Source organism: Callithrix jacchus, chromosome 6, assembly GCF_049354715.1.
Source record: "Callithrix jacchus isolate 240 chromosome 6, calJac240_pri, whole genome shotgun sequence".
NCBI classification, from domain to species: Eukaryota; Metazoa; Chordata; class Mammalia; order Primates; family Cebidae; genus Callithrix; species Callithrix jacchus.
The window spans coordinates 94,516,378-94,543,466 of record NC_133507.1 but is presented as its reverse complement, the minus strand read 5'-3'; the positions used below and the strand labels follow the sequence as shown (position 1 = coordinate 94,543,466).

General features: G+C 40.9%; 1 protein-coding gene across 2 annotated transcripts in view; it reads right to left on the bottom strand.

Annotated features, from left to right (window-relative positions):
• The window catches only part of DARS1 (aspartyl-tRNA synthetase 1), a 78,972-nt gene extending 68,492 nt beyond the window's left edge, over positions 1-10,480 (bottom strand). The window contains exons 1-3 of one of the 2 annotated variants that reach the window (XM_035305020.3): positions 9,953-10,480; positions 8,267-8,324; positions 4,110-4,202 (exon numbers count right to left, since the gene is read on the bottom strand). In XM_035305020.3, coding sequence (XP_035160911.1) covers positions 4,110-4,202; positions 8,267-8,291 — 118 coding nt within the window. In that variant the 5' untranslated portion in view covers positions 8,292-8,324; positions 9,953-10,480. The remainder of the gene's footprint in view (positions 1-4,109; positions 4,203-8,266; positions 8,325-9,952) is intronic. The other variant, XM_002749475.6, reaches the window with a different exon arrangement.
• Between the last annotated feature and the right edge of the window lie 16,609 nt (positions 10,481-27,089).

Below are 27,089 nucleotides of genomic sequence, written 5' to 3'. Positions count from 1 at the left end.
CTTGGAGAAAAATATTTGTTTTGTACAATAAAAATACAAACAGAGCAAGAACAAACAATACACAAAAGAAGTTCAAAATATTTAACATACCAGAAAAAGAAGTTTAATCTAACCAATGAGTGAAACACAAATTAAAGCAACAATGGATACACCTGAACTTTACACAAATGGAAAATATATATATGAATAAATAAATACAGTCATACTATGAAATACTATGAAACCATTTTTAAAAAATGATGCAGCAGGACTATACGCACAGACATGAAAAGATTTCCAAAAGAAAAAGTGTAGGTTATAAAATAATACAGAGTATTATAAAAATTTTAGTTCAAACACACATATATACTCACACGTATCCCCCAACTTTCCCGTAAAAACAAATCTGAGGCTGTACTCGAGCCTGGGTGACAGAGCAAGATTCTGACTCAAAAAAGTCTCCATCTCTACTAAAAATACAAAAATTAACTGGATGTGGTCGCAGGTGCCTGTAATCCCAGTTACTTGGGAGGCCGAGGCACGAAAAGCACTTCAACCCAGGAGGCGGAGGTTGCAATAAGCTAAGATTGCCTGACTGCACTCCAGCCTCAGTGACACAGTGAGATTCTGTTTCAAACGAACCAAAAACCCCACAAATTTGTAAAGAAGGATTACAGTTAGTTTTCCATTTTATCTATGATTTAATTCTATAATGCTTGAGCATTTCATGAAATATGATTATTTCTATAATCCAGAACAAATTTTTCTATTTTGAAATAAAAAATATTGTAAATTATCATGTAGCACTACATAAAACACTGGCATAGAGTATGAACTCATTTTTGTAAAAGTAAGTGTCAATTTTTGTTTAAAGCAATTCTATCACTTTAAACTTCTACAGTGTCTTTTTATTTCCTTGGGAGTGGAACAACAAGTGAATTACATTTTCTGCTTTATTCTTTAGTTTGTGTGCTGTTTGAGTTTTAAAATATTGCCTGTGCATTAGTTTTCAATTAAAAGGAAAAAGGTTATTTCCATTTAATCCCTCCAAAATTTCCACTACCCATATTTATTTTTTTGAGACAGAACAACAGATAGTTAATATACAAATAAAAGGTGCTATAAGATTCCTAAATTAAAAGCTCTTAAGAAGGTTTTAAACCTTTCAGTCTGTTCGTAACACTGACACTCATAAACTCTCCCTATCTACCCACCATTAACAAGTATCGTCAATAAAGTCCTTACACCTTGCAATTTGTTTCAGGTTTTGATGCAAGAGGCACTATCAATTAAGAAACTATAAAAATTTGTCACAAATGGAAAAAAACCACTAGCAGATGGTATAGGAAGAACATTCTCAAATCCAAAAATCTGCAATGTTTCGAAATTCCCAACTTTTTGAGTGCCAACATGACCCTCAAATAAAAAAAAGAAATGCTCATTGGAGCATTTTGGATTTCAGAATTGGGATGCTCAGCCAGTAATGCAAATATTCCAAAATCCAAAACAATAATAATAATCCCAAATCCAAAACACTTCTAGTCCCAAGCATTCTGGATAAGGGATACTTAACCTGCATACTTTTTCACTTATGTGACGCTTCATACTTACGTGCTGCCAATTAGAGTGAGTTACTGGACAACAAGTATTAAGACCCAGAAGACAATGCTCTGTTATACATGTATAAAACACCTATTTTATTCATCTGTTATTCAGTAGGGTTATTATGTGTTGTGTACCAAACAAAGTAAGAAAATAAGCAGTATTATCTTCAGAGCTGACAACAGAAAAATAAGACACATAAAACACTACAATGGAAGGCAAGTAACTGTCATGTTCATTAACATGACTCAATTATCAAAGGCTTACACTGAATCAAGCATAGAGCTAAATACTTTATAAATATTACTATATAACATCTTATAAGCTAGGTATTAATATACACTTATTATTATTATTATTATTATTTGAGATGGAGTTTCCCTCTTGTTACCCAGGCTGGAGTACAATAGCGTGATCTCGGCTCACCGCAACCTCTGCCTCCTGGGTTCAGGCAATTCTCCTGCCTCAGCCTCCTGAGTAGCTGGGATTACAGGCATGCGCCATGATGCCCAGCTAATTTTTTGCATTTTTAGTAGAGATGGGATTTCACCATGTTGATCAGGATGGTCTTGATCTCTTGACCTCGTGATCCACCCGCCTCGGCCTCCCAAAGTGCTGGGATTACAGGCTTGAGCAACAGCGCCCGGCAATATACACTTATTTTAAGAGAAGACACCGAGGATTGGAAAGGTTATGCAATTTGCCTAGAGTAATAGATTGTAAGCAGAAATCCAGGATTCAAACACAGATCTGTCTTACTCAAAGGCCTTATTCATAACCACTGGGAATGTCACTCATGTGTTTTAAATGATGAGAAGAGATATGGTAGTAATAAAATAAAAGTAAAATAACAAGGGAAATATTCTTGGTTCAGGCTTACTTGTAGCATGCATTCTATCTTTTAATTTGCTAAATTACTATGTTTAGGAAACAAAGTACCCAATTTGGATGGAACAAAGGCTCCCAGTATAACGGGAGAAAGATGAGTAAATGAAGGATTATAATACAATGTGACTGACTATTGGCAGAATAAATGGCCCAACATTTCAAGAAGGCAAATCATATTATTCAAAAATTTAAAATTCCACCAGTACTCTTCTCAAAGTCCATCAGTATTCATCTATTTAGGGGGAGCATACTGAAAAAATAGACCAACTCTTAACAATGGTGGCCCTGAGAGTGAAATATATGTTTAAAGTGCTGGAACTTTAAAAATAATGGGCATGTATTAATTCTACAATAAAAAATATTATAAAACACAATTAAGAAATGCTGTATCATGGGCATATTAAATACTATAGAAGCAAAGAACTCTGCTAAAGAGACAGAGTTATCTTTCAAAGCTTCTAGCTTCTGTTTGTATCCACCAATTATTATGAGACTTCGGGTAAGTAGCTTCATTCTGACCTGTTTCCTCATTTACAAAGGGAAATAGGAATGCTTGTTCTCAGCTGGGCGCCGTGGCTTACACCTGTAATCCCAGTACTTTGGGAGGCTGAGGTGGGCGGATCACTTGAGGTCAGGAGTATGAGACCAGCCTGGTCAACACAGTAAAACCTCTCTCTACTAAAAAAAAGTACCCAAAATTAGATGGAGTGGCAGGTATCTGTAATCCTAGCTACTCAGGAGGCTGAGACAGGAGAATTGCTTGAACCTGGGAGGCGGAGGTTGTAGTGAGCTGAAATTGTGCCACTGTACTCCAGCCTGGACAACAAAAGCAAAACTCTGTCTGGAAAAAAAAAAAAAAAAGAATGCTTCTTCTGCCTACTTCACAAACTTGCAGGGATGAGCAAATGTAAAAAAGTTATAAACTAATGTGTCAATTGATATTTTTAGACAATTCTGAACACTATAATAGGTCAATTTTCTATAAGAAATGGAGGTCTGTCTAAATGATCCTAATGTTTCTTCTCTATTATTAAGGCTAAATTTTTAGCATTGTCCAAAAGAACTTCCTACAGTGAGTATATTCTATATTTGTGCTATGTGTCCAAAATAGGAGCTGCTAGCCACATGTGGTCATTAAGCTCTCGAAATACAGCTAGTGTGATGGAGTTACTGAATTTAAAAGTAAATAGCTGCATGTTGTCAGTGGTTACTGAATTGCCCAGTCTTATTTTTTGTCCACTTCTCTCCTCATCTAGATAATTACAAATATAAAAATATTAACAAATGGTAAGTTTCTCAAAAACACTCTTCACTTAAATAATTAAAACTTTACTCTTGGTTTTTTCATTTTTTTTTTCTTTAGCTACTCCTTTTTCAGCTTAAAATAATTAAACTTTAGCGCAATGCTAGAAAAGCAGCTTGAAGTCTTAGATTTCATCAGAGTCTTTAGGGTCAAATTATTTGTAAGGAACCTAAAATTGATTAACCATGGGTTAATACTTTACAGTGACTTTTAAAAATGAAAACAGTTACATGTTTTTGTTCTGCTTTTAAAGATTTACTTTGGTCTGCGAGGAATATGTAAGACAAAAAATTCAGAGACTCTACCACAAGAGCTTCAATAATTAAATCAATCCTACCTTTAGCTCTGCTTGTATGAACTCTTGCACGCACCCAAACAACTTCATCAGCTTTTTGTACTGTCAAGTCTCTAATTCGAACCAAAACTTGCTCTGCAATAACAGTAAACAATTTTTATATAGTAAAAGAATTTTTAAATTCAGAATTTACAAAAAAAATCACAATTATTTCTGATAGCCAGCATAAGTACTTGGAACCATCTTGAATAATTCTCGATCTTTGACAACACTGTCCTCTCCATCACGTTCCATATGCAATTTGCCTCAAGTTTTGTGAATTGTGCTTTCTAAACATATTTCTAAAATCTGTTCAATTCTCTACCATCTTTACTACCGCCACACCAAACCAAGCAATTATCTCCTACCTAAACTACAGCAATAGTTCCTAACTGCAATCCCTGTGTCCCCTTCTAATTCAATCTCCTTTGAAGTCAGTTTCAAAATGCAAATCTGAATACTTCAATGACTTATAAGGCCAAACACAGCCTATCCTGCCTAGGAAATGGAACTTTTGCTTGCCTGCTGTGGTAGATAAGTCAACTAGTCTCTGCCAAGTCTGGAGAGTCACAATATCTTATTTCTCAGGACACAGTGACTCTAACTGAGCTAATCAAAATCTCTCTGGGACTAAATACACAGATGCTGGGAATGAAGCTCTCTTTCCTGGGATTGCTGCGCTGAGATGGTGGTACAGGCCCAGGGCTGCAGCTTTCATCTTTCCTGCTACATTTTTGCAGGATTCGAGAAGGCATCCAATATCTTAAAGGACACAGAGCCTAAAGGTGGAGAGAGAAAGGCCTGTAGATGCTTCTTGAGCCCCAAGATCCCATCATGCTTGATGTCATCTCATACATTTTCCTATGAAGCCTTTTGACTGTAAGCGAGCCCCAACTATTATGCTCCTAATACTAAACAAAATATTACATTCATCTAGAGTTCCCTAAACAGAAAAACAGCTACAAAACAACCACTATGTAAAGATGCATATATGATGCAACATTCAACAATCGTTTTTGCTACTCTTCTAAATTCAATCATTAGATTAGAGAAAAAAATTTAAGTATTAAATTAAATATAGTAATAGACATGACATTTCAATATAAGAATACCTTGAGACATATAATAAAGTCAAATTATAAATACTATATGTCTTACCTAATTTGTCTGAATGTATTTATAGTTTACCTATTGAAGAAAAGATGCAGCTACAGAGAGAATCTGATTTATAGGAGAATAAATACCATGGTTCTCATAGCCAAAAGGAAAGAGAATGAAAGAGGAATTTTAAAGCCACTGGCATCATAAGAGGATTTCTGTAAAACACTACCAACGGACTTTATGAGTTAAGCCAACTTCCAAGTCTGCTGTGTAAACTCAGGCAAAAGAAAGTGTGAAACAGGAAAGACAGACAAATCAGAAGAAGATTTTAAAACGCATATTTCAAAAATGCCAAGACTGAAAAGCAATGGCTAACCAAGCAATCAAAACTCAAAACCAAACAAAACAGAAAAACATAAAAATAACAGACGTGATAATTAGGATAATTTTAGTAGTACTTTGGAAAAGAAAAAGGGTAATGGCTCTTCTTTCTTCTGGCATCACGATTAATTAGCATAGGGTTCTCAACCTTTAATACACCCGAACATACTTGAAGCCCATGCCATTCTCTCACCAGTATGATTGGCTAAGAGGCAATGAGCAGTGGTAGTAGGATTTCAGTTTGAAAACTGCACTTTTAAGAGTCACAGGCATTAGAAGGATTAATGTGGAGAAATGGAAGCAGATGAGAAAGGAAACCACCTTGAGCAAAGTATTGGGATTTTTGCAGAAGTAAAACCAAAGGTAGAATTTTATTGTTAAATTACTATAACCATATTACATACATAGGTTATCTTTCTTTCTGAATGGGGAAAATTGTAAGTGAAGAAGACAATAGTTTGTGGATTTGCCAGCCAAAGAGGAACAGCAATTATGTCAATTGCTGCTTTGGGCCTATGTTAAAGACTGAAACTCCAGTTACAACTCAAGGAAGCACAGTTGAGAAAGACACCTAACCTGAAAACAAAGTCTCAAGTGTCTTCTCCTGCTTGCCCTGGCAGGGAAATATCATCCCCTACACTCTACTATTCATAGTCTATTTTATGCAGGTTGAGCATTCCTAACCCGAAATGCTCCCAAATCCAAAACGTTTTGAGTGCTGATATGATGTTCAAAGGAAATGTTCATTGGAGGATTTTGGATTTTCAGATTAGGGATGCTCAAGTGGTAAACAAAATGCAAATATTCCAAAATCTCCCCCCAAAAATTAATAAATAAAGTTCAAAACACTTTTGTGATCTCAAGCATTTTGGATAAGGGATACTCAACCTATACTCAATCATTTTATTTTATCTTTATGTTTTGGAAATAATTTATTTTTAGCAAACAATTTTGGTCTTTTTTTTCTGGTCTTTTCTTCAGCCTTGGTAGCAGACAGGGTCTTACTCTGCTGCCCAGGCTGAAGTCCAGTGGTGTGATCGTGGCTCACTGCAGCCTTGACCTCTCAGGCTCAAGTGATCCTCCCACATCAGCCGCCTGAGTAGCTGGGACAAAAGGTGTGTGGTACCATGCCTAGCTAATTTTTTTATTTTCTGTAGAGACGGGGTCTCGCTATGTTTCCCAGACTAGTTTCGAACTCCTGGGCTCAATTGATCCTCCCACCTCAGCCTCTCAATTTTGGTCTTTTATTGTATACTTTTCCAACAAGGTTGGGAAAAGTGATTTTGTAATCATGTGGTTAATCAAACATAACAATAAAATTAACCTAGACGTGTTTTATTTCCCAAGCATAGTATTCATAGGTAGCCCTCTAAACTGGAAGCAGTGCTTCCAATGGGTGAGAATGTAAAGGTCTGCAATTACTGCAGCAAAGAGTGAGAGACATAATTTGAAGTGTCTACAAACAGGAAAAAGACTGTCAAATAGTTGAGTAAGATAAATCTGTTGAAATTACATATATAAAATAGAAGTAAAAGAAAAGCAAACATTTACAAATAAAAAATCTACAGGTCTCAGAGAAACAACATGAGTCAGGTCAATTTTAAAGTAATATAAAGCTGGAAGTGGTGGCTCACACCTGTAATCCTGGCACTTTGGGAGACCAAAGTTGGTGGATTGCCTGAGCTCAGGAGTTAGAGACCAGCCTGGGAAACACGGCAAAACCCCATCTCTACTAAAACACAAAAAATCAGCCAAGTGTGGCAGTGTGCGCCTGTAGTCCCAGCTGCTCAGGAGGCTGAGGCAGGAGAATTGCTTGAACCCAGCAGGCAGAGGTTGCAGTGAGCCGAGATGGCACCACTGCACTCCAGCCTGGGAGACAGAGTGAGCCTCCATCTCTTTAAAAAAAAAAAAGAAAAGAAAGAAATATAAAGATACCAAAACACACAAACAAAAAAGAGTGGTTATGAGAAAAGACAGACTGGGGTCTAAGAATAATACTTTCATTCTCAGACACTCAGGCTAAGGAGCAGGGGTGGAGGCTTTAAAACTCAAATCATAGTACTGCCAAAAGAGCAGAGAAGATAGAAAGACCCATAGACTCTAGGAGCAGATGGCCTTCCGTTCTAAACCCCAGTCTGGCAGATTCTGTGTAAGTCAAGTTTCTTATCTTTCAATTTTGTTCCTCAGTTTTTAAGGATACTGTAGAGAATAAGTGAGAATATAAATGATTGGGAAGAGTCAAGTAGAATAGCAATAAATAATAGCTAAAAACAAAGAAGTAAAGTTGTGGGGGTTGGGGGAAGTAAAAGAGATAGCTTTATTAAAGCATGCAAAAAGGCTACATGTGATGAAGGCAATTATTATTAACCACTCTCTATCTCCTAGACAGCAATTAAATCTTACCTAATCATTTAGGAATATTTAAAAAACATAATCTACCGCTTAAAACATACCATTTAACCTAAAATACTTCTAACTTTTTTTTTCTTTTCTAGAGTTGGAACCCTAAACTGACAATGTTTACATAGGTTTATAACATCTACTTGGATTATTTATGTCATTCAAGCATTTCAGAATTATGCCTTCAGAGTTATGCTAACCTTACTTAAAACTTCATGAAGAGCTTTCCTGGAATTAGAAAGCAACAAAGGTTTATTTATCGTCACACAGCTACTAACCTGGTTTTTCTTGTGATTGTATCATTGAAGATATTCCATATCTCTCTTTAGCATAATCCTACAAAAAAAATTTTTGCATTGTGACTTTTTATGTAAATACTAAGAGCACAGTAAACACATAAATACAAATAATAGAATACAAAAATGAATTTAACTTTCAGGATCATTTTATTAATTCAGAAAGTCAGAAGTTTTATAATGCGGAAATCTGTCATTCATTTACATATGTACTCAGTAGAAAACAGAAAAGTACTCAGTTTCTGGTTTGTTTTGGAGATCACCACTGCTAGATGGATTTACCATACTTAATAGGACTCTCAGATAAAATTTACACGTATGTACAACACATCTTAACTACCTTCTTCAAAAAGATGAAACTACTTCAAAGCAGGGACATAAATTCCCTCTGTGAAGGGAGGAGGATGAAGTACCACAGTTTTATTAACTTCCTATTACAGGAAGAAATGTTCAAAGAGAACTAAAGTTTTGGGTAAGCTTTCTGAGCACCAGATGTCCACAGTTTTTAGAAACTGGAGATGCTGGGTATAAGCTAACTACAACTTTCCTCCTGTAAAACATCATCAAAAAATTCACCAGCTTCCTGTTTCTAAAAACTAGCTTCAGGATACCAGGTTACAGGAGTCTGACATTGACAGTATAATAATATCAAATTTCTTGTTACTGATAAGAGTTAGGAACAGGAAACAGGAGACCTAGGATCCAGTCTGGTAACAAAACATACTTATTAAATAGATAAGTGGCGTTTATTTCAATCTTTACCTCTAAAATAGTCTCTTAAGATTATTCCACCTATAAAATGACTTAACTCTGCCACAATGTTTACCTTATATCTAGACCTATACTATTTGTAAGGGTACACTGATAGTTTATGTAGTTAATCAGATTAAGAATACACAAAAATAACTGCCCTGGATTTTTACAAGGTAACTTAAGATCTGTATGAAACAATTAAGTTTCTGTCACTTGACAGCTACCTGTTGGAATCCTTAGATCTGGAGGATGCTGGATTGTGTGTTTACACCAAAATAAACCAGACATGTTTAAGTTGCTTACTGAACAATTTAAAGAAAAAGACAACCACCTCCTCCAAACCAGAGTAGAGATATACAGTCACACAATGAAGCCTGAGGGTAGCAGCAAATTAAATTGTGTGAAGACAAAAAGTTGCCATCCATTCTAATCAGTACTATTAATATTTCGGTGACTCTCATTAAGTATTCTGAGATGACCTACTTCTCATGTTGCTTACCACAAATTCAGAATTCCTCTTAGAAAAATTAGGAGCAAGGCAGAAATTAAGGTTTAACACTACTACAGCACACATAACTTGTAGGATGGTTTCAAACTTTGATTTCTGAGAAGCACCGAAAGATCACTGGGTGTTATGAATTATCCATGTGATCTGGGATCACTTCACCTCGAACGCATTCTCGGCAACTCCTGTTACCTACCTTCCTAGGTCACTGAGAGGGAGAAAGTAAATAAAAATGACATGTGTTTCTTAAAACTGTCACATGGGAAATGGTCAATAAACATATTGGCAGATGGTTTTGCTAAGTACTATCATTACTTGCCAAAGCATTAGAACAGGAGGGCTGAGTACATATCGATTACCAGAGCTTATTAAAATTTTCCCGGGGATTGTGCATTACGTGCAGGACGTGCCTAACTCAGGCTCAAGTGTGATGTCGCGTTCCTACTTCCGGGGCGGCTGGTGCTTCCCGTCCTCTCCACCCCGGGACACGCTTCTAGCAGGCCGAACTCCCTGATGACCCCGCGGGAAACGCGGTCCGGAGGGGTTTGGCTCAGCTGCTGGGGCGAGGGCTCTAGGCGCCCGAACCCCAGGCCCGTGGCCTGAGGAGAACGTGCCAACAGGGACCCTGAGGGCCCCGCTCCCTCTCCTCCCTCCCTCAGCGCGGCCGGGCCCAGGTGTCTGTCATCCTAGGCCCGGGAAAGGAGGAAACCCACTTCGGCCGCGTCCATGATCTCCCGCGGCTTCTCCTGACTCTTGCGGCTGGCGGTGGCGCTGGGCATCGGGACACGGAACTGGGCAGTGGACACCACCCTCCCTCGCAGGCTTCCGTAGGGCAGGCCAAAGGGGCTTCTCCCGCCCTCCCAGTCTCCGCCCTCCCGACCCTCGGGTCTCAGCACACGCGCTCGGACTCCGCGTGTAGGGGCGGCTCCGGAAAGCTCGCGAGAGCCGAGGCTATCTCGAGATCCCGGGGCGCCGGCGGCTGCGCGCGGGGTCTCCTCCCACTCTTGCCCCGCCCCTCCGGGAGTTTTCCCAGAGTTGGAGGGAATTCCCGGGAATTCGTGGTAGTTTCGCGGGATTGGCTCTGGGGGCGGGGTCTGGGGTTGCCAGTTGGCTGGCTGTAGGCCAGGGCGAATGCCAGCTTTCTTCCGCTTTGTCCTTGCGACTTCTGCTCCGTTCTCCTAACAGCCCTTTCAACTCGGCTCTGCTGTAACCGCAGACCCGTCGCTAAAACACGCACCCAAGCGCGGGCCTCGGTTTCTCCTCTTTTGGACTTTCCCGCCTTCTCTCTCCCCCGGGCGGGGTCGGAGGAGGCCTCGTCGCAATCTGTTGCTCTGCGTGTATGGGACCCAGGAGTGCAGTTGGCTTGCCGAGGCAGCATGGGGTACCAGTCCCTGGATAAGTGAGACCTAAATACAGTTGCAACGGCAACAACAAACCCTCACAATTCACTGATTGCCTGGATCTTTGCAATGTTAGGGGACAGTGCATAGTGTTTGGCCATTGGATGAATATCCCCAAGTTAGGCTTTAAAAAAAAATTTTTTTTTTTTTTAACTGTCATCAGTTTTGAATTGAAATTGAAAATAATTCGGAGATTTGGTTAAATAATGTTTCAGAAGTGCCAGACTTCGCACTCCGTCGTTTCAGCTGACTTGTAGCGTCTTAGTCTGGTACAAAGTGTTAAGGAGTACACGTAGATCCCAGCGCAAGTGAAAGGTCTCTGGAGGCTCCCTCATGCAGTAGTGAGAAGACAGTCGTGATCTTACTGTATCTTACTAATTGCAGGTGGCATGAAATTTTATTCCCTATTTAATTGATCAAAGTTTTTTTTACAAACATCAACTTTGTGCCAGACATTATATCGGGTGCTGGCAATAAAAAGATAAGTCCTAATTCCTATTCTTAATGTTAAACAGGGACGTAGGCTGATAGATGTGCCATCTTGATACATGCGTCCATGATTAGAGTAAGGAAGAGAAATGAGCTCTTAAAGTGGTTGCCTGGATGTGACACATTGCACATTCTGCCCCTAGTTCATTGGCCAAAACAAGTCACATGGCCATTCCTGAGTTGATGGAGGCAGGAAAATTTACTCATTCCTTGGGGAGCAACACGGAATATTCCTGATCAATATCACATTCCATTAAAAAAGGCATTCCATTATACTCATGGGATTCAAACACAGAAGGGGGTCTGTGAAGTTGCTTCATCCTGGAATTTTGTTTTAAAGCTTTCATTGCTTCAATCAGATGTAGTCCTAATGTATGGACTGATTATCAGAAATCTGAATACAAATCCATCTGTTACCCCTTTGCTAGGGTAGCGATCTTACCTCTCCATCTGTTCATGAGGCTGTCCATGTACTTCTTTCTTACTTTTGCCCTGTGGCCTTGATAAGAATATTCTTATTTAGTCCTGGAGTAAGACTGTAAATATATATTCTTGTTTCTGGCTCTCTTTCCTGATGGTGATAGAAAAGAAGCATTTGACAGATCAATGGCCACATGTCATGTGCCTGAGGTCTTAAGAATCTGCTGTAGTAAAGGTGCTACAGATGCAACTGAGGCTATGAATTGGTTGATCTTGCAGTAGTCTACTGTCAATTTCCTGAATATGTCTGTTTTTTTGCAGGATCCATACTGGTGTCAATGGGAATGTGATGGAGACTACCAACCATCAGGTCTTTAAGGGTTGCTCTGATCACTGTTCCTCTTGGGGGACATGTTGTTTATGATTTACTATCCTAGTTGGGAGCTGGGAAAGTGATTTTTAGATATTTTCTTTTAGCTTTATTCAGTATGGTAGCCTTATTCCACAGACCAAGGAACAGGGGAACAGCTCTGTCATGGCACCCTGTCTGTTTTGCAGGATCTACATAAGCCATGTAGGGGAGGGCTTGAACTGTAGCTAACTTGAATCTTGGAAAAACACCTTGTGATCCTACTGGAACATGAGAGGATGGAAGGCTGTCTCCCATTCACTTCCCTGTCTCCGTAAGAGGCTATCACGGGATGGTTTCTTACTACCTCCCAGGTTCTGATGAGGTATGTGACTTCTTACCACCTTCTCTCAAGGGAAATGCAGAATACAAAAATGTATATAATGTCTTCTCATCTTACTGCTTAGCTGGAGTCTAGAAGTGGCTCTTCAGCAACAGAGTGTCCCACTACTCATGTTGTAGTCATTTGGTGCCTTTTGTTTCAGTGATGTCCTTATTGGTATATGGGACAAGAATCACAGGGAGCTGGCACCTTTGGCTTGTTCTTTTCTCTGTATTCTCTCTCTTTTTTTAAATTTAATTTTTTTTTTAAGATGGAGTCTCTTTTTGTCTCCCAGGCTGGAGTAAATTGGCATGACCTTGGCAACCTCCTCTACCTCCCGAGTTCAAGTGATTCTCCTGCCTCAGCCTCCTGAGTGGCTGGGGTCACAGGCACCCGCCACCATGCCAGGATAATTTTCATATTTGTAGTAGAGACATGGTTTCACCATGTTGCCCAGGCTCAAAGCACTGGGATTACAGTTGTGAGCCACCTCGCCTGGCCCTTTATTTTTATTTTTATTTTTTTTTGAGACAGGATCCCACTCTGTTGCCCAGGTTGGAGTGCAGCAGTACAATCAAGGCTCACTGCATCGCCGACCTCCTGGGCTCAAGGGATCCTCCCACTTCATAGCTGAGACTACAGGTGTGCACCACTATGGCCAGCTAATTTTTATATTTTTTGTAGAGATGGAGTTTCACCATGTTGCCCAGGCTGGGGGCTTATTCTTGTTTTCACTGTCTATGTAAGTAACAAACTGTCTAAATCTAAAAGCAGCTTATTACAGCTTTATCGATGGAATCAGTCAGGCCTTGACCTTTCCTTGCTTGTCCTGTGTGTTCCTGTCTTGACAGCAATCAGTGTGGGACTCTGCCAACTTTCTTTTTTTTTTTTCTTTTTTGAGACGGAGTTTCGCTCTTGCTACCCAGGCTGGAGTGCAATGGCGCGATCTCGGCTCACCGCAACCTCCGCCTCCTGGGTTCAGGCGATTCTCCTGCCTCAGCCTCCCGAGTAGCTGGGATTACAGGCACGCGCCACCACGCCCAGCTAATGTTTTGTATTATTAGTAGAGACGGGGTTTCACCATGTTGACCAAGATGGTCTCGATCTCTTGACCTCGTGATCCACCCGCCTCGGCCTCCCAAAGTGCTGGGATTACAGGCTTGAGCCACTGCGCCCGGCCCTCTGCCAACTTTCAATATGATGTCCATCCCAAACTATACATTTAGGAGCAGGAAAATGACTTTTTGGTAGGCCCCTAGACCTACGGACCCATTTCATTCTAGGTGTTCTGTTAAGAGGGTTGAAGTACCATTGTGATTTTTAAATTTTTTTATTTTTTTTTTTGAGACTGGGTTATGAGACTAGCTAATTTTTTTTTGTTTTTTAGTAGAGATGGGTTTTCCCCATGTTGCCCAGGCTGATCTCGAGCTCCGGGCCTCAAGTGATCCACCTGCCTAGGCTTCCCAAAATGCTGGGATTACAGGTATGAGTCACTGTGCCCCACCACCATTGTCCTTTGTATGTGGTTCTTTTCCCCTTGGAAAAGAAAGAAGCTCACAGGACATCTGCTAAGTAGGCTACATGGGTTATTCTTTGTTCTAACGTTCAGGAATTTCATAATATTTATCAGTCTGTGGGTTTAAATTCATCATTATGCTGACAGTCCATGGGCCATTTCATCTGGAAGCTCATTAGTTCTGGGAGGTGAGGTTGCAGTTTTAAATACGGTGGTCAGGGTAGGCTTCATTGAAAAAAATGACATTTGAAGATTTGAAGGCACTGAGAGATAGGCCTGTATACATATTTGGGGGAAGAGCATTCCAGGCAAGAGGACAACTAGTGTAAAGGCTTTAAGATGGGAGGAGCAAGAAGGCCAGTGTTCTCTACCTACGGTGACATCTTTAAGGCCTCTGAAGTGTATAAGATTCTTTCTCTATCCTGAATGACTCTAGTTTGCCAAGCTTTTTTAAAAATTGTGACCAAAAACACCCAAAAATCATCCTTCTAACCTTTTTAAAGTCTACAGTTCAGTAATGTTAACTATATTCACATTGTTGTGTAATAAATCTCTAGAAATTGTTCATCTTGCAAAACTGAAATCCTGCACCATGGAGCAACAGCTTGGCATTTCCCTTCCCCTAAGTCCCAGGCAACCAACATTCCACTTTCTATTTTCATGATTTTGACTACTTTAGATATCTCAGGTAACTGGAATCATATAGTATTGTCCTGTTGTAAACTGCAAGGCTTTTTGAGTTCTTGTATTGCAAATTCAGTCTGGCTCCAGCCTCGCTGTCATGTTGAATTTAGCTATTACTTTTCTCATGCCTGCATGTAATCAAAATCTTAACACCCCTATTTACCAGGTGAATCAGGTGGAATGCCTTTGGCTGCGAATAAGAGAAACCCTGACTCAGACTGTTTCAAACAGTAATGCAGTGCTCAACAAGTAGGAAGTTGGGGAAAAGGGAGAGTCCAGGTTTGGTTGATCAGCATTATCCTCACGGACCAAGCAGTTCTTTCCTTCTCTCAGCTCTGAAGGCTTCATCCTCAGGTTGGTAGCAAGACAGCTGCAGCAAGTTCAGGCATCCAGCCGGTTATGACAATATCAGGGAGGGAGACAGACCTTGTACCTTTTGGTGCCTCTCTCTTAAACGTAGAAACCGTTCCTCAAAATTTCTGCAGCTAGCTTTCCTTCACACCTGATTGGCCAGAATTGGATCTCATGCCTGTGTTCAAACCGGTTATTGGTAAGGGAAATGGGATCAATAGGCAATCAGGCCTACCCCAGCATTTTGGTGGTGGGTTGGGAGTGTTGCCTCCACTGGAGCACATGACATGTATACCTGGGAGAGGGGTGGACGCCTAAATAAGACCAGATTCTGTTTGGGAGCAGGAAGGATAAGAATGGATGCTGAGTAGATAGCCAGCCATGTCCACTACATTCGCTGTGTGATTTGAAGAGAGTCATTTGACATCTTGGATCCCCAGTTGTCTCAAGAAAATAAGAGTAATGGTGTTTTTCTCATATGAGGTTTAAAAGACATTATAATTGGCCGGGCGCGGTGGCTCACGCCTGTAATCCCAGCACTTTGGGAGGCCGAGGCGGGTGGATCATGAGGTCAAGAGATCGAGACCATCCTGGTCAACATGGTGAGACCCCGTCTCTACTAAAGATACAAAAAATTAGCTGGGCATGGTGGCGCGTGCCTGTAATCCCAGCTACTCGGGAGGCTGAGGCAGGAGAATTGCCTGAACCCAGGAGGCGGAGATTGTGGTGAGCCGACATTGCGCCATTGCACTCCAGCCTGGGTCACAAGAGCGAAACTCTGTCTCAAAAAAAAAAAAAAAAAAAAAAAAAGACATTATAATTGAAAGAGAAAACAGTCCATGGTACCTACTGCTGCTGATTTCAATGGTTCTCAAATTGTGGTCCCTGGACCAGCATGTCAACATCAGCATCACCTGGTGTTATGGACTAAAGCCATAGTCCCACCTGTACCTCCCCAGCTCATATGTTGGAGCCCCCCATTACCTCAAAAGGTGACGTGTTTGGAGATACGGTCTTAAAAGAGGTAATTAAATTAGAACAAGGTAATCGGGGTAAGCCCTAATCCAATATGATGGGTGTCCATAGAAGAGGGAAATAGGACACAGACACATACAGACAAGAGGGAAGGCTGTGTGAAGGCACAGGGAGAAAAGGGCCATTTAAAAGCCAAGAAGAGAGGCCTCGGAAAAAAATTAACCCTGCCAATATCTCAATCTCAGACTTTTGGCCTCCGGAACTGTGAGAAAATAAATTCTGTTATTTAAACCACCCAGTATATGGTACTTTGTTACGGCAGACCGAGCAAATGAATACACCTGGGAACTTGTTAGAACTATAAAGTCTCTGGCCCCATCCCAGACCTACTGAATCAGAAACTCTCAGGCAACTCTCAGCAAACTATGTTTTAAAAGCCCGATAGGTGATTGTTATGGGCAGGGCTGGCCTAGTTGTTAAGGATGTAGGAACCTGCCTAGCCTGGGCTCACATCCTGACTCTACCACTTACTAGCTATGTGATTTGTGGGTAGTTTTAAAAACTTTTCTGTGTTTCAGCTTCCTTATCTGTAAAATGGGGATAATTTTAGTCCCTACCTCTTAGGTTGCTATGGTGATAAATAGGTCCATCTAGATAGAATTTAGAACAGCACCTGATGCGTAGTTAATGCTCAACAAGTGTGAGCTACTGTTGAGATACATAACATGTATATGGTGAATCTGCATCTCACTTAAAATGGTTGAGTTTGGAGAAATGGATAGCCAAGCTTATTGGAATTATTGTAAAGTGAGGACCTGAGAAACCCCTTAACTTCCTTGAGTGAAGTTGAATACTCCACCTATTTTGGCTGCTTGACACTCTTTTTTCTTACTTCCTGGTTTATGTTTGTGATGTGGGAAATGTAAATTGTGCCAAGTTCTTTGGAGTTTATGCAAATAATACATGGCACACATTGTCATGTTGCGCTTCATCCCCTGTGAAGGCCTTTTGTCATCAACTTTATATCCTGTTCCCATGAGAACTTTACCTTTTCCTCCTCTTTGCATTCTGTTCTTGATGGATTGTCTAGTTTTCTCACTTGGACAACTTATCCTCTTTCCCTGACAGCCTATTTAAAACCACCTTCTATTAAAAACAGTTTTCCATCAAGGCATCTAGATAGTCATTTCCCTTGTTTTTCATTTGCCTTTTATCTGAGACAATTCCAATGGTTTTACAGTATGCAGCTGCCGCTAGATACTAATGACATTTTTCACTGAGCCCAGCCTTGTTTCTGTATATTTGATTGTCTTCAGTATTTTATGTGAGTTGTAAACACACTGGGTAGAAACAACTCAATAAATGACAAACAGTAAAATGAATAATAAAAAGTTATAGTCTCATAAAATGAGAGCAAGTGGGGCCCCTCTCCCAAATAGAAGTAAGCCAGGGACATCAGGATGTTATGAAAATGCTGGATGGCTGCTACTTTCCCTTAATATAGTCTTTCAGTCCCAAACTTGTTTTTGTAATTCTGCCCTGCAATATGCAATTCTCTTTCCTTCTACTCACCTTCTCAATCACTCTAGGAAACACAACCATTCATTTATCACTGAGGCCCGAAATCTTGGTGCCATTTCTTATTGCTTTCTCTTCTCTCCACCATTCAAAAATCTAGCAAAATCTTTCAGCTTTTTCCTTTTTTAACATATCCATCTCTAAAGAATCTTAAAGACCAGAGCTTTTGTAATTGTGGAGAACTGGAACATTCAAGGTAAATCGTAATTCATTTGGTGAGATTATCTCCAGTCTTATTTTGTAAATCCATGTATGACTGCAGCCATATCCAGAAATTTTATAAAGGATGTTAATCCCCAACCACAATAAATTATAATGTAAAATACAAATATAAAGTATATCACACTGTAAAAAGAATTCTACATGTGCAAGGAGGTGGGGAAAAATCAAACTCTCAGTAATAGCAATTTCAAGACTCTCCTGGGGCTCTTGTCTGACTCCCTATTCATCACTCAGCCTCCTTTTTATGGTTTTCTGCTTTGCTCACTTTAACACAGTACCCTTCAGTTTTCACTATAAGCTCAGCATTATCACTATCAGGGAGTATGTGGTTTTATCATCTACCTTTTAAGGAAAAGTTTTTACTTTTAGAAAGGCACCTTACTGATAGGCAACTTATTTTCTCCAACCTAATTTTTTTTCTTTTTCATTTATGGTTCTGATTTTATTTATTTATTTATTTTGAAAAAGAGTTTCACTCTGTCTTGCCCAGTCCCAAACTTGTTGTTGGGAGAGAGAGTACAGTGGCACGATCTCGGCTCACTACAGCCTCTGCCTCATGGGTTCAAGTGATTCTCCTGTCTCAGCCTCCCGAGTAGTCCCTGTCTCAGCTGGGACTACGGGTGTGTGCCACCACACCTGGCTGATTTTGTGTTTTTAGTAGAGATGGGCTTTCACCATGTTGGCCAGGCTGGTCCTGAACTCCTGACCTCAGGTAATCCACCCACCTCAGCATCCCAAACTGCTGGGATTACAGGCGTGAACCACTGCGCCGGGCCTCAATGTGATTTTAGACCTGAAGGAACTATTTTTATCTGAAGAATAATCTTATTTAAGTCACATATAAACAAGTTGTGCTAAATTAAAAACATTTATTTCCATTTACTTCTTCATTTTAGTAGGTAACTTTGTGATCCAAACTCAGATTGGTCTTTCTGTTTGGGTCACTCCATCCAAACCTTGTTAGGAAAATCTGGTTCCTCACTCTTCCTGTAGCTGTGGTGAATTGTGTTTTCAAAGATGGTTGCAACAATATCTCTCATTCTATATGTTCTTTTGCAATGTGACTGTGCCACTCCTCCATCAAGAAGTAGTCTAGATTCACTCCCTTTGAATCTAGACTGGCTTGTGACCTATTTTGACCAACAGAATGTAATCTCCAAGGCTGGACCTTAAGAAGTCTTCAGCTTCTGCCTTTGTGTCTTAGAGTGTTCTTTCTTGGAACCATCTTCCAAGCTGTGAAGAAGCTCCAGAGCCATATGATAAGACCTGATGGAGGAAAACTGATGACTTTGGCCAACAACCCCAGCTGAGCTCCCAGTTGGAATGTGAATGAGGCCATTTTGGGTGTTCCAGCCATTAGAGCCCGAGGCAACACTCTATAAACTAGAACTGCCTGCCCGACCCACAGACTCATGAGGAATAATAAACCGCTGTAGTTTTAAGCCAGTACATTGGGAGGTGGTTTGTAATGCAGCGATACCTGACTGAAACACTGAGGCTCCTTTGCTGAGCTTGGTTTTGAGGCCTTGCACCATGTTCACCTGCTCACCTCATCACCCTCAAGCCTCTGCAGGGAAATACCACTTACTTTCTAGGTTTTCACAATCGTTTTAGCTCTATGGACAAAGTAGTTCACTCATCAGTGACTATGAAAGTGGGCAAATAATGATCACAATACTAATTAACACTTTTTGAATGCTTTTAAGTGTAATATATTTATTAATATATTTAATTTTTAGAACAACTTTTTGGCCAAGAAGGGATCCATTTCCAGTGCTTTCCAAAGCAGCATTCTCTTTGTCTTAAGTCAGGGAAGGCCTTAAAATTACTTTCAGTAGAAGAAGATTTAAAAGAATGTTTCTGTTTAGGGTTTTTCAGTCTCAACAATTTTTAGAACAACTTTTTTGAGCTAGGAACTATTATTAGTCCCATTTTACAGATGAAAAAATTAAGGCACAGAGAGGTAAAGTAACTTGTAAAATAGTGAGTGGGTTGAATCAGAACCCAAGTATCAGACTGTGGAGCCAGATGCTTAGCTACTGTGATGTCCTGTCTCCCATAAATAATGTCTCAAGCTTATTTTAATTTTTTTAAAAAAACCTTTTTGAGTCAAGATCTTGCTTTGTCACACAAGCTGGAGTGCAGTGGTATGATCATGGCTCTCTATAACCTCAAACTCCTGGACTCAGAAGATCCTCCTGCCTTGGCCTCCCAAAGGGCTGGGATTATACAGGTGAGCCACCATGCCTGACCCTACTTTAGTTAACAAAGTCCTTTAAGGCTTTGATTGCCTCCCTCATTTATTCTAGGTTCCAGGCTGTGTCCCATGTTAGCAGTTACATTTAAAAGTCTAATGTTAGAAAAGTCTAAATTGACTATTCCTACATCCACAGTTCAGGGTAGGATAGAGTGTTTGCCCGGTTTTCCCAGGTTTCTCATCCCTGTGTGGCCACCGCAGAGGGCAGCAGAGTGACAGGCTGAGGGTGCAGAGGGGGCAGAGAAGCAGAACCGATGGAGGGCCCCAGGCAGGGCAGAGGTGGGCGGAGCTATTACGCATCTGAGCCCTGAGAGCTAGGCGGGAGCTCAGCCCCAATTCTCTCACCAACCACCCACTGACAGAGAAGGCAGCTTCTTCTAATAGCAAGGGCCATGGCTGCCAAAACTGTGCCATCTGACTTGAAGGGGAGGAAAGTCTGCATGCCTGCTATGCAATTGCAATCGCAGCCTTCAGGCAAGCTCCCCAGTACCACTGCCTTCAGATCCCTCCTGGGCGGACATCCTGGGGCTGTCACTGCAAAGCATGTGATTTTGCTTCAGGCAGCCCTTGAAGTTCTCCTGCTTCCTATTTGCTTGATAACAGACCCAAGAACTCTAAAGGAAAAATTAAAAGCTAATTATAAAATTCGGTAGGCCTGCATTCTTATGTTATATTAAGAACAAGACCTTTGGAGACAGATAGCCCTGGGTCAGAGTTCCATCTCTGCTGCTTCATTACTGTGTGGCTTTGGGAAACCTATTTTCTTCTCAGATCCTCAATGTCTTTGGCTGTAGAATGGGTTAGTAATATTTACCTTGTGTGCTGGATGTGGGCAATAAGTAATCCTATACTCAAAACCCTTGGCCTCATATATATACCAAGCAACCATCAGGATAGCTATTAATTACAAATGTAGAATATACTGTGGGTCTATGGTACCATTAACATACCATGGAGTCTTAGCATATAAGCTGCAAAGGGTAAAACCGGTGTTTCATGCTCTGCTGTACAATGTTTGTTGAGGAAAAACGACAACCACTGTGATCTACTTTAGAAAAATGCTATCTTTTAATTGCTTCTCTTTTTACTTTCTTATTTTACTTTTGTCCTTTAAATGCTTTGGAGCATTTAATAGCTCTTCTGCTTTCAACTTCCATACATTTACAACTTCTGTAAATTTAAAAAATGTCTAAATCTTGATCAAATGCTCTTAATCTGAGGCTCATGGGTTTCCAGGGGTCCATGAACTTTTTGAAATTGTATGCAACATTGTTTGTGTCTACACATATGTGCATTTGTGAGGGGAAATGATTCATAATTATCAACAGACTCTCAAAGGATTCTGTGGTTGGACAAAAGATGGAAGAATCCTAAACAGAAACATTCTTTTAAATCTTCTTCTACTGAAAGTAATTTGAAGACTTTCCCTGACTTAAAGCAAAGTGGATGCTGCTTTGGAAAACCCTGGAAATATGGATTCTGTCTTTCTCAGCCAAGGACTGGCCTCTTTTCTCCAGTGTATCCCTAACAGAGTGGTGAGGCTGGCTTTTCCCACCAGTAAAGGTAATGCAGTGAAGATAGGACCACGTGGATGAAGAGGTATTGCTCCTCTCTAATTACAGCTAACAAAGACCCAGGCCTAACCTCAGCTGCACCTTCTGTCTCTGGTAAGTCACTTAAGGAGTAGACCTACAATTAGGATTTGCTACCTGAAACATAATTCTCAGGATGATGAATCGCTTAATTATGTCCCCAGAGACATGCCTGAGACAAAACCCTAAGGGCTGTTGAGCATAAGAGGGTGTATGTGGTATTCTTCATTCAGTGGGGATTTATAAATGAGGATGATATCACTCAGAAGGGGCAGGTGTCCAAGAGGCCCTTTTGACTTCTGCAGTGGGGCCTAACAGCCCATGAACTGAGCTCCATAATCTATGCCTCTAGCACAGAATCTGTGCAAAGCAGGAATGGCCATATCAGCACATTTGGGGATTTAAAGCAGCTTCTTCTTTTTATTGTTTGAGTTGGAGATTCGCTCTTGTTGCCCAGGCTGGAGTGCAATGGTGCCATCTCAGCTCACCACACCTCTGCCTCCTGGGTTCAAGTGATTCTCCTGCCTCAGCCTCCCAAATAGGTAGGATTACAGGCATGTACCACCACACCTGGCTAATTTTATATTTTTAGTAGATACGGGGTTTTTCCATGTTGGTCAGGCTGGCCTTGAACTCCTGACTTCAGGTAATCTGCCCGCCTTGGCCTCCCAAAGTGCTGGGATTACAGGTGTGAGCCATTGTGCACGGCCTAAAGCAGCTTCTTTTATCCACATATCTCTTCCCCATATTGTAAGGAGGATTCAGCTCATTGATTTCACTTTATTTTAAAAGAAAATAATTATTGATATGTAAAGTAAATGAAAACACAATCAAGGGGGAGTGTAATTGAAAGTAATTAATTTAAGAGTTCAATGATTGATGACTATTTTTCAATTATTACAACATCCCTTTATTAATAAGAAATTCATAAATTAAGGAGTATGCAATATAAGCCTTGTGGAATATATTAGGGGAACATTTTTGATCCATGCAAATAAACTGAGATAGACTGAGCGCACCTGTTCCTAGTCATGACCCAGGAATATGTGAAACTCCGGCTCAGGATGACGTCTGTTGGTGTCAGTACAACAATAACGAAACAAAGTTGGCAGTGGGGTGGGGAAGTGTTTTGTGGGCAGGAACCACCATCTGCAGCCAGCTCCCAGCATGACTGTGTTCGGATGCCCATCAACCAGGAAAGGGAGTCTAAGGCTTCCAGATGATTTTCCCCTTTCACAAAACCGTTGTAAAATAAAATACAAATCCTTCCTGAATGTTCCTAGCTTTTCTTCCTTTCGGAAGTTTTCAGTCAATGGCAAACAAAGCCTTATTCAAAGGATTAAAGCCATAGTCATTCTATTGTTTGGGGCTTCAATAATGTGGCTTTCCTTCCACAGACAGAATTTTCAATTCACAAATCATCTAAAAAACAGGAAATTTTGGGGAAACATGCTTATGATAACAAACAAGGGATCTATCGTGTGGTATAGAAGTTTATACAAAGAGGCATCCGATTTTAAGATTTTTTTTTTTTACTGTTCTGGGCTTCTGGCTGCATTCTAGGAAGATCATTCCTTAAAAGAAAAAGCCATAAGGCTTATAAGGTAAGACTTCTCAGTTCCCACCCCAATCCCCAGGAGAATATGGAGGAAGGAAAGCAGACTCTGGCTATATTTTTATGGCTGCACTCCAGGCAGCACTGCAAAGGCAACAGGCAGGCTCTGAAATGCCTTTTCCCCCCTGCTATCCTCAGGCCTATGTTTCCCACTTACCCCATCCAAGTCCTGGGCCCTTACTTGGGAGAGGGAGGATGAAGGGACAGCAACATTGGTTAACAGGAATAGAGAATGTTTGAGGAAGGCAGTGGCAGGCTGTAGCCATAGAGAGCCATGGAAGCTTAAAGAGGTTGTGGAAATAGTCATTTATTTTGCAAGCAGTTCTGGTGCAGTTTAGCGCTAAACTGTGAGCAGACAGACTCACTTTGGAAACCTCTGCAGTCACTTCTAAGTAAACTACCAAGAGAATTATTTTATTTAGGTTCCTCATTTTGGTGACAATCTTTTAATCCTTTAAGCTGCATGCTGAAAAGAACATTATAGATCCTCCTGAAAAATAATTTTTAGTGTCCACAGTTCCCCAACATGATAATTTTTTCCTCAGTCTCTATCTTCCCATTCCCCTTAACTTTTCCCTGATTGAAGGAAGACAGAGTCTATTTGTTTCCTAGCATCTTTTTCCATGGCTCTTGATACTGAACGTGTGATGTGGATTCCAGCAGCAGGAACAGCAGCATCTTGCTTGTGAGAAATGCAGAATCTCAGGCACCATCCTATGACTATTGAATCAGAATTAGCATTTTAACAAGAACCTTGGCGATTTGCATGCATATTAGTTTGTGAAGGGCTGATCTGTACAGATCTGCTCTATAGACCTGACTCATAACCTACACTCCGCAAAGCTTGCAAGATCCCACATTTCTGGCCCTGTTTATTTCTCTAGTCTCATCCATGTCACTCTGCCTCTCATTCACTAGTTCCAGCCCCACTAGTCTTTCTCGTTCTGGCCTTCAAGCCTTTGTACTTGCTGTTCCCTCTGTCTGGAGGGCTCTTGCCCCATCTAGTATGGCTGACTCTTTTATTTCAGCTTAACTGTTACTTCTGGCCAGGCATGGTGGCTCACGCTTATAATCCCAGCACTCTGGGAGGCTGAGGTGGGCAGATCACTTCAGCCCAAGAGTTTGAGACCAGCCTGGGCAACATGACAAAATCCTATCTCTACAAAAAATACAAAAATTAGCCAGGTGTGGTGGCGCACACCGGTGGTCCCAGCTATTGAGGAGGCTTGAGCCTAGGAGGCTGGTTACAGTGAGTTGAGGTTTTACCACTGTACTCTAGTGTGGGTGACAGAGTGAGACATTGTATCGAAAAAAAAAGTTACTTCTTTTGAGGATGCCTCCCTGACCCCTCTATATGAAGAACCACCCCCTCAACCCAGCTATTCTATATCCCATTACCCTGTTTTATAGTTTTATGGCACTTACTGTTATCTGAAGTTATTTTATGCATTCATTTTTGAGTCTGTTTTATTCAGGATTGTGTGTTCAGTGTTCAGAGCAGTTCCTGGCACATCAGACGTGCTGAATTAATGTTTATTGGATAAATGAATACAGTTTTGGGAATCATGAACATTGAGAACCTAGGCCCAGACAATTCTAAGGTAAAATCTGGCACCCTCTGAACCAACCTGACAGCTTTCAGTTGATTGACTTAAGACCAGTGCAGCCAGGCGTGGTGGCTCACACCTGTAATCCTAGCAGTTTGGGAGGCCGAGGTGGGTGGATCACCTGAGGTCAGGAGTTCAAGACCAGCCTGGCCATCATGGTGAAACCCTATCTTAAGACCAGTGCTTTTGGGTGCCCAGATGAGAATATCAAAGCCTGGTTACCTCAGCAGTAGCACTGATATCTCTTAGGAACTTGATAGAGAGGCAAATTATTGAGCCTCATCACAGATCTACCGAATCAGAGATCTTGGCAATAGGGTTCAGCAATCTATGTTTTAAGGAGATTTCCAGGTAATTCTGATGCACTGCCCCACACATTCTGACATCTTACCAGTGTGGAGAACCCACAGTGTTCAAAACCCATTTACATATATCACTGTTGTTCTGGACTTCATCACAGCCCTGAGAATAGGCATGGCAGGTGGCATGACTTCCCATTTACGGATGAAGAAATTGAGCCCTAAGAAATGATTCTGTTTGTCTTGGTCATACTTGTTTTATCAGAATCATTTGGAATGCTTGTTAAATCTGTAGATACCTGGGCTATACCCCAGATCTACTGAATTAGAATCATTGGGGCTGGGGCTCTGGGATCTAGATTAAAAAAAAAAAGCTCCCTAGGACATTCTAAAGCTTTTAAAAGTTTGATCACCAGTTGCAACAGGAAACAGTGAAATAGATGTCAGAACTGATAGCTCCTCATGCCTAAGGTGTGCTCTTAGAGAGTCTTGAGAAGAGTAAGTACTGATAAAGAATGATACTGATCTTTAGTACCATTTAGCTAAAATAGTTAAACCAACCAAATTCGCAGTAATTCTTCCACCTTTATTAGACCCTAATCCTACTTGCTATGTTGTAAACCAGGGAGAATCAAACTCCATGACATGACATTTCTTTGTATATAATTTAGTCATGTATAGAATCGATTAAATGGACATCAACTAAGGTGTGGCAGGATTTCCTGGTTAGTTTGTGATACAGGATTTTTATTTATTATTAAAAATTTTTTTGAGACAGGGTCTCACTCTGTTGCCCAGGCTGGAGTGCAGTGGCACTATCTTGGCTCACTGCATCCTTACCCTTGGGGGGCGATCTTCCCACCTCAGGCTCCCTAGTAGCTAGAACTACAGGAGTGCACCATCACACCAGGCTATTTTTTTTTCTTTTGTTTTTTTAGAGATGGAGTTTCACTCTTGTCGCCCAGGCTGGAGTGCAATGGCGAGATCTTGGCTCACTACAATCTCCGCCTCTTGGGTTCAAGCCATTCTCCTGCCTCAGCCTCCTGAGTAGCTGAGGCTACTTTTTGTATTTGTAGTAGAGATGGGGTTTTACCATGTTGCCCAGGCTGGTCTGGAACTCCTGACCTCAGGTGATCCACTCAGCCTCCCAAAGTGCTAGGATTACAGGTGTGAGCCACCATGCCTGGCCCTGGCTAATTTTTTAAAAACATTTTTTTTTTTGTAGAAACCAAGTCTTGCCATGTTGCCCAGGCTGGTCTCGAACTTCTGGCCAAAGGGGTCTACTTACCAAAGGGATTACAGATGTGAGCCACTGTGCCTGGCCTAAAAACAATAACTTAAAAAAATACTTCTCCAAGTGGTCAAGTAACTCACAAATCTCTTCTCCTGCCCCAGCTCCCCCAGCTCCAGGCCTATACATTGGACTGCATATGGAACAGTTCTCTTCTAGATATCCTGCAGGCATCTTTATCTCAGTATGTCCAAATTCATTACTTTCTTTCCCACCCCATCCATTCTTCCTCCTGGCTACACTCTATCATCAGCTAATGACTATATATATCAACTGCTGTGTCATCTTAGCCAGGAATCTAGGCCAGTCTCTGGATTCCTTCCATCCTCTGTCTGTATAGCTAACCAGTCCTTTCATTTTACTCCTTAGATTGCTCTCAAATCACCTCCTCTTCCTTTATCTCTGCTCAACTATAGCTCAAGCCCTCATCTATTCTTGCTTGGGCTGCCATGATGGCTTCCAAAGTGGTTCCTTCATTGGTGCTTCTAGTTGACCTCGTTTCTCCTCTTCCTTCCTTTCA